The sequence below is a fragment of the Dermochelys coriacea genome, chromosome 5, assembly GCF_009764565.3.
Source record: "Dermochelys coriacea isolate rDerCor1 chromosome 5, rDerCor1.pri.v4, whole genome shotgun sequence".
In the NCBI taxonomy this organism is placed as follows: Eukaryota; Metazoa; Chordata; order Testudines; family Dermochelyidae; genus Dermochelys; species Dermochelys coriacea.
Genome location: NC_050072.1, coordinates 18611561 through 18626952, shown reverse-complemented (window position 1 = coordinate 18626952; position 15392 = coordinate 18611561). Strand labels below are relative to the sequence as shown.

General features: G+C 40.6%; 1 protein-coding gene across 2 annotated transcripts in view; it reads right to left on the bottom strand.

Annotated features, from left to right (window-relative positions):
* Positions 1-983: 983 nt before the first annotated feature.
* The window catches only part of DCC (DCC netrin 1 receptor), a 975841-nt gene continuing 961432 nt past the window's right edge, over positions 984-15392 (bottom strand). For both annotated transcript variants that reach the window (XM_038402401.2, XM_038402402.2), the window contains exons 28-29: positions 4975-5117; positions 984-2428 (exon numbers count right to left, since the gene is read on the bottom strand). In XM_038402401.2, coding sequence (XP_038258329.1) covers positions 2339-2428; positions 4975-5117 — 233 coding nt within the window. In that variant the 3' untranslated portion in view covers positions 984-2338. The remainder of the gene's footprint in view (positions 2429-4974; positions 5118-15392) is intronic.

Sequence of the window (15392 nt, the reverse complement as noted above, 5' to 3'; positions counted from 1 at the left end):
TCAGCAATAAAAAGTATGCTCACAAAATTTAGTCAATTCAAACAGTTATAGTTATCAATAAACACTGTAATATGAAGGTTTCAGAGTAGCAGCCGTGTTAGTCTGTATTCGCAAAAAGAAAAGGAGTACTTATGGCACCTCAGAGACTAACAAATTTATTAGAGCATAAGCTTTCGTGAGCTACAGCTCACTTCATCGGATGCATTTGGTGGAAAAAACAGAGGGGAGATTGATATACACACACAGAGAACATGAAACAATGGGTTTATCATACACACTGTAAGGAGAGTGATCACTTAAGATAAGCCATCACCAGCAGCAGGGGGGGGGAAAGGAGGAAAACCTTTCATGGTGACAAGCAAGGTAGGCTATTTCCAGCAGTTAACAAGAATATCTGAGGAACAGTGGGGGGTGGGGTGGGGTGGGGAGGAGAAATAACATGGGGAAATAGTTTTACTTTGTGTAATGACTCATCCATTCCCAGTCTCTATTCAAGCCTAAATTAATTGTATCCAGTTTGCAAATTAATTCCAATTCAGCAGTCTCTCCTCGGAGTCTGTTTTTGAAGCTTTTTTGTTGAAGGATAGCCACTCTTAGGTCTGTAATCGAGTGACCAGAGAGATTGAAGTGTTCTCCAACTGGTTTTTGAATGTTATAATTCTTGACGTCTGATTTGTGTCCATTTCTCCCCCCCACCCCACCCCATCCCCCACTGTTCCTCAGATATTCTTGTTAACTGCTGGAAATAGCCTACCTTGCTTGTCACCATGAAAGGTTTTCCTCCTTCCCCCCCGACCCCCCCCCCCCCGCTGCTGGTGATGGCTTATCTTAAGTGATCACTCTCCTTACAGTGTGTATGATAAACCTATTGTTTCATGTTCTCTGTGTGTGTATATCAATCTCCCCTCTGTTTTTTCCACCAAATATATCCGATGAAGTGAGCTGTAGCTCACGAAAGCTTATGCTCTAATAAAGTTGTTAGTCTCTAAGGTGCCACAAGCACTCCTTTTCTTTTTGTAATATGAAGCTAGACTACTAGAAGAGGGAAGAAAACACTGAAAGGGTTCCTCTAAGTTCACAGCAGTGTCCTGATGCTAAATTGTGATTAGTTGGTTGTTTTTTAACTATGACTGAACAAGGAATATTCTACTGCAATCAAGCACCTGTCATTTGTTTCCCAATTATGCAACCCAGTTTCTTAGTTAATTTTCTTGGATTTGTTGCTTGTCTCTAAAAACTGTGATGGGCCCATTACTGTTGACCGATACATCTTATCTTTCACTGTGCCTGACCGAGGGTTGCTTTCCAATTTCTGCAGCCTTCACTGAGTTAAGGAGAAGTCATTGATGACTGAATCACAGAGTTCATGGAACCGAGCAGTCTCAAACAAGAGGTGGAGCAGTAGAGAAAGGATGGGAGGAACTTCACCCCGTTTTCCTCTTTGCTGCTGTGAAAGGTGGCCCTGGAGGAGCTTTCAAATGTCATCACAGTGCAGTCTGGCACAAAGGCCACCCATATTTAGAAGTGTTCTATTCCAAGTTTAAGCACATCATTAGTGTGTGTCAGAGAAGATTGCATATCATATCTTCTTTTTGCAAGCATTCGGCAGCTGGCAGCGTGCCACCAATGCAGGTTTTTTTATGTTCCCGTTCTCTGTAGCCAGATATAAAATGTTACCTATGGGAGGATTTCCAAATACTTGCAAAAATGGGTGGATTTTACAGCAACTCGCTAATGCACACCGCTTGTGCAAGATGAGTGATTGAAATTACAAAAGAAATGGGAGTTATTTGTCTTGTTTTGCGCTGTTGATAACACTTCCAATCCTTTGGTGCTATGTCGTGATTATTTGTTACAGGTGCTTTCATGTAAAAAAAGTATATAAAAAACAAAAAAAGCCCAAAGAGTGAACTTCCACACTGACAAATTATGGCATGATATATGTTTAAAAATACATTTGAATGACATAAAACTAGATTTTCACCAAGAACTATACACCTCTATTAAGTAAAATGTGAGATAGTCATGACACCTCAAGTATTACAAAGGCTAACAGATCAAAATGAGCAATCAAGTGGCATCATCTCGGTCTCTGCTGTAGTTGTTTGACTTATTTGCAAGGGCTGCACTTTAATTGCTTTAGATGCTTGATCTACGGTAATGTAGCATATTTTTTGTTATTTATTTTTTAGGACTCATCAAGACTCTTCATTATGTTGAATGAATGGTACTGCAGAAAGGGTGGTTTTATGGGGTTGTGTATGTGTGTGGCATATATGAAGTAATTGTATGCTGCAATGTTCCTGGATAATACAATTTATCTATTCATCAACAGCTGTTAGAAGGCTGAGCCTGTAATAGCATTAAGTTGCTTCATTAGTCCCTCCAAACTGGCCATTTGTTCACTCAGATCATCCTGTTCATATACCTGCAAAAAACCCAAATCAACAGTCAATGTGAGCAATAACCAAAATCTGTTTTAAAGGACACAGAAAAGACAAGGAGGGGCAGAGCCACTTGAAACAACGAATTAAAACAGTTGTTCTCAGATTCATCACTTTGCCCAACGGAGACCACGGCACCTCCTTGCTCCCCTTCCACTGCATTCAGCAACCTCCTCTCCTAGATATCTAGTTGGTGAACTCAAGGACCAAACTCTGTGATGAGTCCTAGAGTTCCAGTGTATGCCTTCCACCAGCAATGTTGCTTGCAATACTCCAAATCTTGGATTATTTCAGAATGGCAAGAGACTGACTGACTGACTGACTGACTGACTGAATGGGAATGCAGCTATGGTGCACTGGGATGTACTACAGAGGCTGCTCCTGGAGTTCATAATGAAGGGCCTGATTCTGCCAGGAGCTGAGCGCTCCCAACTCCCATTGTAGCCAGTGAGTCTTAACTCTTACCATTGCTGTTAACAGGATTTGAGGGCACCCAGAACCTTGCAGGAGGTATTCAGTACCCTGCAGGATTAGGGTCTGTGACAACAGTGGAGGGGGGAAGTACATTGGACAGCCGACTGAGTACCTGTCATGAAACCTTAAATGACCGGCAAATGTACCTATCATTGGGAACCACTGACCTCAAAAGTTATAGAGACGAGTAAAATGAATGATTCTCCGTTTTTGATTCACTGAGCGAGAACTCAAACACTAGTTATTTATGTGGATTTTTCAAAGTAAATGATTTGAAAGCACTGTGGGAAATCTGCAGCCTAAAGGTCTGGACTGAGTTAAGAATCCAATAGCATTATCGTACCTCTGCAGAAATAAACTTAAAAAACTCCCACAATTCACCCCTCCGCCCCCAAAACTCTGACTACCTGAAGAGCCTATTAACTCCTGTGTCATTATTTCCTACAAGTGTTCACACACTTCCTGAGTTTGAAAAGTGTCCCTCTTGGGAAATAAATTGCACTGCTGTTATAAGATGTTTAGAGCTGAAATAGCATTTCATGTAATCAAATGTTCTGTGCTAAATTGCTCTATGTCAGTAATTTTACCAAATAAGTCATTTTCATTTCTCTTCCTCCAATGCAAGACTCCGTGTCCCTTATCTCCTTTATGCGGTAGAGCCAATAGGACTTGGAAGAAGTTCAGAGAAATAATAAGGCTGCAGTAATCCACAGGACTGCTCTGTGACCACATTGTTCAGTAATGGATTTTACCCACTGGTGCGCTGGCTCAGCACTACCCTTCATTCCAAGCACTAGTGGTTTCAGTCCCATTGCTGTTGTAGGGTTAGACTCTAAATCATGGAATCATGTTACACTTGTTGAGCGAAGGTCCAGGTGATTGCCAGAATTAGGAAAAAAAATCCCAACACAGCGAGGGGAGTAAAGAAGTTTGAAAAGAAACTTCTTTAGTTAGATGAGGATATTTATCTTATCTGCTTTGGAAAGAGCGTTGAGATCTGTGGATAAAAGAACCAGGGCATAAATTCTGCAAGTAGATCTGCATTTACAAGAGTCAGTGCTAAGCATTATTATCAACATTACAAAGAGCCACTGGCAGTATAAGCATCACTAGAAAAAAAGCTACTGGGTTAGAAAAGGGTCAGGTAATAAAAACCAGTTTTTTGGAGATGCCTCCACACTTTGACAGCCTTTACTCTAACGTAACGTGAGACGAATTCTCTCATAACAACACAATAGCACATTGCTTATGATACTCCTAGCAATAACAGGGAACATAATTTAACTATTCTACATTTCTATGGGCAGCAGACCAAAAATCTCTCTGTGCATGTCAAAAGCAGATTTCTTGCTTTTTCCCTTCCCCAAGGTTTCAAACATAAGAGGATTAGGTGACAAGATGCCAGATGAACCTGTCTCATGATGCCTAGTAAGCCACTCTCACATGCAAGGAAATGAAAATAGATTGTACATAACAGTACTGCATCTAAGATTGGGATTGTTTTAAATTTTCTGATTATTTTTTCAGACATATTTTCCCTCTGATCCTTTCTTTTCATCTTACCTATCCCTTTCACATTATTTTCTCTCTCCATTGTCTGGTATTACTTTATAATCTTTTATTCCTTAACTTATTTTTTCTGACATCAGTTTTCTCATTCATTCTCTCTTCCATCAGTCCCTTTCTCCTTCTGGATCCCATGCTTGACCACTAGAATTTGTTTTGCTCTCTCAGTTGGTACAAAAGAGATCATGTAAGTAACAATATGAATTATATGTGCACAGAACACAGGTTATCTGTCCATCTCTATCAGACACAGGCCCAGATCCGAAGGCCACTGAAGTCAACAGAAAGAATCTTACTCACGCTAGCAGGCTTTGGATCAGACCTGTTGTTCCTTAACTGCTACTCACTGGTATAACCTAATACATCAAGTAAGCAGAGATGAAACTGTTCAACTAAAATGATTGCACAGAATATGATTTACAGCTATGACCCTTCACTTAAAGTTAATATGGTTTGTGATGAGACTCTTTTTTTTTAAGATTGTTCTTACGTTAGCTGGATCCTCTGTCTGTTTGTGGCCCTCTTCTGACACTTCTGGGGCTGTTGGCACCGAGACTGGAAGCAGAGGGGATCGTGCTTTTCCAGCTAATCCAAGTGATGCTGTTTTAACCTGAGCCTTGGGAAGATTAGGCCCTGAAAGAGGAAACAAATCACAATAATAATGTATGAATAATACATATAGGGGAACAATGAGATTTAAGCCTTCTATGCAAAATGCACTTGATTTAACTGGTTATAATTGTTTTTTTATTTTCAAACCTAAATACAGATTATCTTTTCCAAATGTTCTTATATTGCTTTTTTCCTGAAGGGAAACCAATGCCGATTGGAACGCTCGTGTTAAAACTCTGTCAATTAGATTTCACTGTGAGCAAGCTCTAAATCCTATTGCTGCCATATTCAGATTGTCAAGTATTTTGGGATGTCTTTGTAATCCAGATGGCAGCTGTTTTTGCCACTAGGCCAGACCATGGTGGGCTCATCTCTCAAAATAAGACTTAAAATCCTGCCCAGTACTAACACTTCAGTACTTGGGGATGGTGGGAGAAGTAATGGTTGCTACTTGCCACTCGTCTAATGAGACATTATAATGAGGTCCCCGGTGGTTTTTCTGGTGGAAATTAAAGGTCCTCTCTCATGTTTTATCTTTTAAAACAACCGGTAATAAAACCAGTGTCCTGGTCAATGTGTCCTCTCTACATACAATAACTTCTAATGCTCATGGGTATGTGGAAACTATTGCTGCTGACATAATGTCTGTCTACTGCAAAAAGTATATGACTCTGATTTTAAAGACACTGGAATGGTTTGATAATGAAAGGTACCATATGAAATAAAATGTATAGTATTCATTAAAGAAATTGGGCACATAGCAAAGACTCATGCTATTAGAGGTGAGGTTTTCAAAAATGGTCAGCATTGGTATAACTCTGCTCCCACTGAAGTCACTGGTAAAGTCCCACACTATCAGTTGTGTAAAGCCAACTCCGTCCATTGCATCTACTTTATCCCTTCTCTTGAATATCCCTTAATCTGACTCTCTTCCACCTTGCCTCTGTGGACACTCAACCACTGCAATGCATATTTGCTTCCTATGGTACATTTTAGGTTGATATGCCCAGGTTACCAGCACTCTCCAGATTGAAATTTGTTTGGCAGAGTACATTTCTTGCTAGGGTTGTGGAATCTCTCTCAAAGCATGGCTGCTATCAGTTGTCAGGAGATTGCTGCTAATACAGATGATCCTGTTAGGGACAATGCTCCATTTTCTATACTGTGCAAGGCATTTTTTATTCAGTTCATTTGTCTCTCTGAGAATCAAAACCAAAAAAATATATGAATGAATCAGTCCTGCCCACCAGCCTCTCCTCCTTATCTCCCATAATGTTACTAGGAGCAAGGCATTTAAAATGTCTGTGCTTTTGTCTACCCATGTGTAAAATGGGTACAATAATAATTACTTACCTATAGGTGAATTATATCTAGATATGGTCTTAAAACCACCACCATCTCTGTAGTATCAGAGTCATGTTAGGCTTAATTAATTAATGTTTGTAAAATGCTATAAAATAGTTGTATTAAAGATGCAGGAGAAGGTGCAAGATGGCATTATATAATATTTTCTATGTCTATTACTACATCAGTTTGCTCTCCCTCCTCCATGTATAGACTAAATCATTGGGAGTAAGGTGCCTAAATACTTTTGAAGATCTGGGTTTATCTTACCAGATTGGATTATTACTGGATATGAGTCAGTCAGCAGTGTGCCCTTGTTGCCAAGAAGGCCAATGGCATTTTGGGATGTATAAGTAGGGGCATAGCGAGCAGATCGAGGGACGTGATCGTTCCCCTCTATTCGACACTGGTGAGGCCTCATCTGGAGTACTGTGTCCAGTTTTGGGCCCCACACTACAGGAAGGATGTGGATAAATTGGAAAGAGTACAACGAAGGGCAACGAAAATGATTAGAGGTCTAGAGCACATGACTTATGAGGAGAGGCTGAGGGAGCTGGGATTGTTTAGTCTGCAGAAGAGAAGAATGAGAGGGGATTTGATAGCTGCTTTCAACTACCTGAAAGGGGGTTTCAAAGAGGATGGCTCTAGACTGTTCTCAATGGTAGCAGAAGACAGAACGAGGAGTAATGGTCTCAAGTTGCAATGGGGGAGGTTTAGATTGGATATTAGGAAAAACTTTTTCACTAAGAGGGTGGTGAAACACTGGAATGCGTTACCTAGGGAGGTGGTAGAATCTCCTTCCTTAGAGGTTTTTAAGGTCAGGCTTGACAAAGCCCTGGCTGGGATGATTTAACTGGGACTTGGTCCTGCTTTGAGCAGGGGGTTGGACTAGATGACCTTCTGGGGTCCCTTCCAACCCTGATATTCTATGATTCTATGATTCTATGATTATTATACCATCCAGTCTGATATCCTGCCTCTAATAGTGGCCTATATGTGATGTTTCAGAAGAACATGAACATCCCTCCTGGCCAAATAATACACCAATAATACCATCTTCCTGATATCCTGAACCTAGTGGGAAATATCTGACACTCCGAGGCATGAGAACTGATTATCCCATTTTAACAAGCAAATATCAGTTTTGGTCATACAAATTATCCAGCCTCTATTTAAATCCAGACTGTCCTTTCTAAATTATAGGGTTTAACTTTAATCATTCATTGCTCTTGTTGTTCCCCAGTAGGTTCCAACCTGATGAGCTCAGTCATTGTAGATCATTAATAGATCATGAAGAGTAATTCTCTGGGGCCATCAGTGGTGCTACCAAGAGGAATAACTCTACTATGGTAGGAAAGGCAGCTGCTGCAGCTGGAGCAGAGAAAGTACTCCCCTACTCCCAATAAATGATTGCAGTCATGATAGTTTTTAGTATTTTTACAGCTCTAGTGAGTAGCCTGGGGACAAAAGCTGAAGATTAGTTTCCTTGCATTTCAAAGAATTGTTTTTACATGTTTAATTAGTTTAAAATGTGTATAACAGAGCTAAAATACTCAGAACCGCAGCAGAAGAAACACAAAAGAGCAAAGAGAGAATGAAATTCCCCCCATTAGAGACTCCCCTAGCACATTAGTTATAAGTAACTTCCAATAAAGAATTATAAGAGAAAGACTAAAAGGAAAAGAGACCCATATATCAAGCTCTTTGATAATACAAGTTTAACTGAAACAACAACAATAAAGGAAAGTCAATACTGACTAAAAGAGATCACTAAAAGGATAAAACTCTTTGCTTGCTCCAGTTTAGTAGCTAAAGTTCTTTAATAACTGGCGCTCCAAACTTCCCAGTACTTCAAAGAAAGACTAGAAGACACAGATATCTCCAACAGATACAATCTCTTAAATGTCAAAAATTCAAGTTTCAGAGTAGCAGCCGTCTTAGTCTGTATACGCAAAAAGAAAAGGAGTACTTGTGGCACTTTAGACACTAACAGATTTATTTGAGCATAAGCTTTCGTGAGCTACAGCATCCTATGAAGTGAGCATAAGCTTTCGTGAGCTACAGCATCTGATGAAGTGAGCTTATGCTCAAATAAATTTGTTAGTCTCTAAGGTGCCACAAATACTCCTTTTCTTTTTAAAAATTCAAGTAACATTTTTTAAAAATAAAATGTGTTTAGCTTCCATTTCCTCAGAGAAAAGTGATTTTCAAAAGGGAAGAGGCTTTTTTCTCTCTCTTTTTTTTTTCGCTATTAAAGGATTTCTGCTGATGTTGAAGTGAATGCAGACACCCTCATTTGCATTGATGGAAGTATTCTTTAAAATTTGTGTTTGACCAAGCAAACAGAGCTGTAAACAGGGGAGTTTGAGTGGGAGTTTGTAAGGGGAGTTTGTATTGTGGTACTTATTTGGGATTTGGGATTTGGTTTTGCTGTGGTGGTAGTGTTTTGGTGTGATTTGTGTTTCCCAGATTAACAGGATTTAGGTGGGAAGGCTATGACAGATACAGAGGCAGCAGTGGGAGTGATCCATGTAGTGGAAGACACAATAAGGATGAATGGATGTGGAAGCTGCGGTATGTACATGATCTTAGAGGGGGTACCTGATAAGAGTTTTGCCTGCATGAAATGCTGTCTGATAGAGCTGATGGAGGAAAAGATCCGAGGTTTGGAGATGTAGGTGGAAAGTCTGGTTGAGTTTAGGAAGAGGTTTGAGCAGATGATGGAGCAAAGACATGAGGTATCTGAAGGGAAAAGCTCAGACTTACAGATGGAAGCAGGGCTGGGGAATTTTGAGGGGAGACTGGGTGAAGAAAGTGGTCAGTGGAAGCATGTGACTAAAAGAACTAGGCAGAGGAAAAGACGGGCTAGTGAAGGAGAAATAGAGCTTAGGAACAGGTTTGCAAAGTTGGAAAATGTAGAAGGGGCTCAGCAGGTAGTCGCTGAAGGTGGAAGGGCAAGGAAGAAGAGCGGCTAGTCCTATAGGAAAAGGGGAAGAGTCAAGGGAGACTACACCAAATATGAGCCCCAGGAGGATACAGGATGGGTTGAAGAGGATTAGAAGGGAGAATAGGAATGGAAAGAACTTGCAGCCAGAGGGAACAGGGGATAGACTGGAGAATAGCAATGTCACCAGGAAAAGGCAAGTCTATGTGATCGGGGACTCTTTACTGAGAAGAATAGACAGGCCTGTAACCAGAGCTGATCCAGAAAATAGAAGGGTGTGCTGTCTTCCAGATGCTAAGATACGGGATGTAGACCTGAGGTTGAAAAGGATCCTAAAGAGAGCAGGAAAGAAGCCCCTAATTATCCTTCATGTGGGAACAAATGATACAGCTAGATTCTCACTGGAAAGTATTAAGGGAGACTATTCTAGGTTGGGGAAGGCACTTAAGGAAATCGAGGCTCAGGTAACCTTTAGTGGGATTCTGCCTGTTCCTAGAGAAGGGCAACAAAGGTGTGACAAGATTATGACTATCAACAGATGGCTTAGGCAGTGGTGCTATAAGGAGTGCTTTGGGATGTATGGCCACGGGGAGGCATTCATGGACAGAGGATAGTTCTCTCTGGATGGACTTCATCTGAGTAGGGAAGGAAATAGACTTCTAGGATGGAGGCTGGCACAACTGATTAAGAGAGCTTTAAACTAGGAATTTGGGGGAGATGGTCCAGGTAGTCTCCATGCTGGATTTTAGCATTGAGAGGGAAGAAAACGAAGTAAGAAAGGATACATCAGTGGGTAGGAGAATGGATATAAGGAGGAAGGGCAGTTTGGATATCAGTCTAATATGTTATACTGGCTGTAGAATGACTGTGCCTAATAGGGTACAGAATGTGAGTGAGGCCAAATAGCAAAAATTAAGATGTTTGTACATGAATGCGAGGAGCCTAGATAACAAAATGGAGGAACTAGAGCTACTGGTGCAGGAAATGAAACTAGATATTATAGGAATAACAGAAACATGATGGAATAGTGGTCATGACTGGACTACAGGTAGTGAAGGGTATGTGCTGTTTAGGAAAGACCGAAATAAAGATAAAGGTGGTGGAGTAGCATTGTATATCAATGATGAGGTAGAATGTAAAGAAATAAGAAGCGATGCAATGGATAAGATAGAGTCTGTCTGGGCAAAAATTACTTTGGGGAAGAAAACTTGTAGAGCCTCCCCAGGATAGTGCTTGGGGTGTGCTATAGACCTCCGGGATCTAATTTGGGTATGGATAGAGCCCTTTTTAATGTTTTTAATAAAGTAAATACTAATGGAAACATGCGAGACTTTAACTTCCCAGATATAGACTGGAGGACCAGTGCTAGTAATAATAATAGGGCTCAGATTTTCCTAGATGCGATAGCTGATGGATTCCTTCATCAAGTAGTTGCTGGCCGACTAGAGGGGATGCCATTTTAGATTTGGTTTTGGTGAGTAGTGAGGACCTCATAGAAGAAATGATTGTGGGGATAATCTTGGTTCAAGTGATCATGAGCTAATTCAGTTCAAACTGAATGGAAGGATTAACTAAAATAAATCTGCAACTAGGGTTTTGATTTCAAAAGGGCTGACTTTCAAAAATTAAGGAAATTAGTTAGGGAAGTGGATTGGACTGAAGAACTTATGGATCTAAAGGTAGAGGAGGCCTGGGATTACTTTAAATCAAAGCTGCAGAAGCTATCGGAAGCCTGCATCCCACGAAAGGGGAAAAAATTCATAGGAAGGAGTTGTAGACCAAGCTGGATGAGCAAGCATCTCGGAGAGGTGATTAAGAAAAAGCAGAAAGCATACAGGGACTGGAAGATGGGAGGGATCAGCAATGAAAGCTATCTTACTGAGGTCAGGTAGGGATAAAGTGAGATAGGCTAAAAGTCAAGTAGAGTTGGACCTTGCAAAGGGAATTAAAACCCATAGTAAAGGTTCTATAGCCATATAAATAAGAAGAAAACAAAGAAAGAAGAAGTGGGACCGCTAAACACTGAGGATGGAGTGGAGGTTAAGGATAATCTAGGCATGACCCAATATCTAAACAAATACTTTGCTTCAGTCTTTAATAAGGCTAAAGAGGATCTTGGGGATAATGGTAGCATGACAAATGGGAATGAAGATATGGAGGTATATATTACTATATCTGAGGTAGAAGCGAAACTCAAACAGTTCAATGGGACTAAATCAGGGGGCCCAGATAATCTTCATCCAAGAATATTAAAGGAATTGGCACCCGAAATTGCAAGCCCATTAGCAAGAATTTTTAATGAATATGTAAACTCAGGAGTAGTACCGAATGATTGGAGAATTGCTAACATAGTTCCTATTTTTAAGAAAGGGAAAAAAAGTGATCCAGGTAATTACAGGCCTGTAAGTTTGACATCTGTAGTATGCAAGGTCTTGGAAAAATTTTTGAAGGAGAAAGTAGTTAAGGACATTGAAGTCAATGGTAAATGGGACAAAATACAACATGGTTTTACAAAAAGTAGATCGTGCCAAACCTGATCTCCTTCTTTGAGAAAGTAACAGATTTTTTAGAGAAAGGAAACGCAGAGGATCTAATTTACCTAGATTTCAGTAGGGCATTTGATGCCATGCCACATGGGGAATTATTAGTTAAATTGGAAAAGATGGGGATCAATATGAACACTGAAAGGTGGATAAAGAATTGGTTAAAGGGGAGACTACAACAGGTTCTACTGAAAGGTGAACTGTCAGGCTGGAGGGAGGTTACCAGTGGAGTTCCTCAAGGATCAGTTTTGGGACCAATCTTATTTAATCTTTTTATTACTGACCTTGGCACAAAAAGTGGGAGTGTGCTAATAAAGTTTGCAGATGATACAAAGCTGGGAGGTATTGCCAATTTAGAGAAGGACTGGGATATCATACAGGAGGATCTGGATGACCTTGTAAACTGGAGTAATAGGATGAAATTTAATAGTGAGAAGTGTAAGGTTATGCATTTAGGGATTAATAACAAGAATTTTAGTTATAAGCTGGGGATGCATCAATTAGAAGTAACGGAGGAGGAGAAGGACCTTGGAGTATTGGTTGATCACAGGATGACTATGAGCCACCAGTGTGATATGGCTGTGAAAAAACCTAATGCGGTCTTGGGATGCATCAGGAGAGGTATTTCCAGTAGGGATAAGAAGGTTTTAGTACTGTTATACAAGGCACTGGTGAGACCTCACCTGGAATATTGTGTGCAGTTCTGGTCTCTCATGTTTAAGAAGGATGAATTCAAACTGGAGCAGGTACAGAGAAGGGCCACTAGGATGATCCGAGGAATGGAAAACTTGTCTTATGAAAGGAGACTCAAGGAGCTTGGCTTGTTTAGCCTAACTAAAAGAAGGTTGAGGGGAGATATGATTGCTCTCTATAAATATATCAGAGGGATAAATACAGGAGAGGGAGAGGAATTATTTAAGCTCAGTACCAATGTGGACACAAGAACAAATGTATATAAACTGGCCACCAGGAAGTTTAGACTTGAAATTAGATGAAGGTTTCTAACCATCAGAGGAGTGAAGTTTTGGAATAGCCTTTCAAGGGAAGCAGTGGGGGCAAAAGATCTATCTGGCTTTAAGATTAAACTCGATAAGTTTATGGAGGAGATGGTATGATGGGATAACGTGATTTTGGTAATTAATTGATCTTTAACTATTCATGGTAAATAGGCCTAATGGCCTGTGATGGGATATTAGATGGGTGGGATCTGAGTTACCCAGGAAAGAATTTTCTGTAGTATCTGGCTGGTGAATCTTGCCCATATGCTCAGGGTCTAGCTGATCGCCATATTTGGGGTCGGGAAGGAATTTTCCTTCAGGGCAGATTGGAAGAGGTCCTGGAGGTTTTTCGCCTTCCTCTATAGCATGGGGCACGGGTCACTTGCTGGAGGATTCTCTGCTCCTTGAAGTCTTTAAACCACGATTTGAGGACTTCAATTGCTCAGACATAGGTGAGGTTTCTCGCAGGAGTGGGTGGATGAGATTCTGTGGCCTGCGTTGTGCAGGAGTCAGACTAGATGATCATAATGGTCCCTTCTGACCTTAGTGTCTATGAATCTATGAATTTCTGGACCCTGGCTGTGGCATCAGAATCCATTTGAAATTATAAGAAATCAGTACGTGTTGTAAGGCATGCAGAGGAAGAAGACAAAGCTCTCAAGATAAATTAGAAACCATCCAAAACTGAACTTTTAAATTCTATTTACAGAAAGAAAAACATTATGAGTCAGAGGACGTACATGGATGTATCTATATTGATTTAAATGGAACTGTGTCCATTTACACCAGCTGAGAATCTGGCTCTATAAATTATTAATACCCTTTTGTTTGTAGTTTCAAAATGTGTCATCTGTCCGTATGAAACAGCAGGAGCAGAGACCAGAAACTGGCTGAGAAGCCTGGATGACCCAAGCCCACAATACTGGGGGTCTTTCACCTACGGGTCAGAGGTGTGAATTTTGCCAATGTTTGTAGTGATCAATGTTCAGTGGTCTACTATATGTGAAACAGTAGAGCGGTTTCAGTCCAATTGTGAAAGGCTGGGGCCCCAACTGAGCAAAACGCTTCAGCATATACTGAACTTTAAACACATGACTAGTGACTTCAGTGTGGCATACACACATTCTGAAAGTACATGCTGAAATGCTTTGCTGAATAAGGACATGGGTCTCCATATCACAAACCCCACAATTATAGCTACCACTCTTGTTGGAGGTCTCACTGGAGAGACCAATGACTGATTGCAATCACAAAAGTGATTCCTCTGGGTCTCAGTTGAGGCACAGTGAAGGGTCCTGTGCTATATCTGTTGTGAATAAAACAGGATTCTGTTTCCAGTACTATCCAGGCAGCGCCTTTTGCAAGCCCTGAATTCAATCAGCATTGTTTTATTTATGCCTGGCTGCCAATGACTCCTATAGGCTTTTAAAGGACTCAAGCAATCCTGGTTCAATTCCTAGCCCTGCCACTGGTTTCCTGGGTGTCTTGGGCAGGTCATTTCCCTCCCTGTGCCTCAGTTTTGCCATTTGTAAAATAGGAATATTGATACTCATCTCCCTATGTAAAGTGCTTTGACATATAGAGATAAAAAGCACTATATAAGTGCTAGGTCCTCCTCCTCCTTCCTCTTCTTCCAACCAGTGCTCACTGGAGTTCAGGAACAACTTGAATGGGAGCATGTCCTTGATTCCTCTGATGTGGTACAGAATAAAATAATGCAAGCCTGTTCTCCCAATATACTGTCTGTACAATACATAACATGTTGTTACAAGCACCTGCTTGGTCTTTGTGACCATAGCATCTGGGCCTCAAGCCATGCATCCACCTAGGTTTAGAGCTTACTTCAGTTGTTTGCATGCTGATGTGCAATGCTGCTGAAATATAAAGCAGAGTAATATAAAGTGTTCAGTAATGCCGTCTGAAACAAGACACTGCCTGGAATGTGCATCCGGCAGTCATATATTATATATCTAATGAGCAAATTAAGTGTTTAATATTTTTAAAATATTAAAGATTTAAATAGGTAAAAACACAATTTAGGTGCTGGTGTGCACAGACTACAGACTATCATGCTGACCGATATTGTCTAATTGTTCACTCATACTCCCCGATCTGTCTGAATCCATCTGTTGTCTCTTGTCTTATACTTAGCTTGTAAGCTCCCTGGGGCAGGGACTGTTTTTTGTTTTGTGTTTGTACAGCGCCCAGCACAATGGAGTTCTGGTTTATGACTGGGGAGTCCAGGTGCTACGGTAATACAGATAAAAAATGCAATAAACTGTAAGTTGGTATGGGCAGGGACCGTACCTTCGTATACATTTTAAAGCACTAAGAGTAACCTATGAAGAAAAAGAGTGCAACTGTGACTTCTGTAACTGTAGGATTTATTTTTATTTATATTAGCACCCAAAGGGCCCAATAAAAATATATTTATTCAGATTCCTATTGCAGTACAATTTGACTGGAA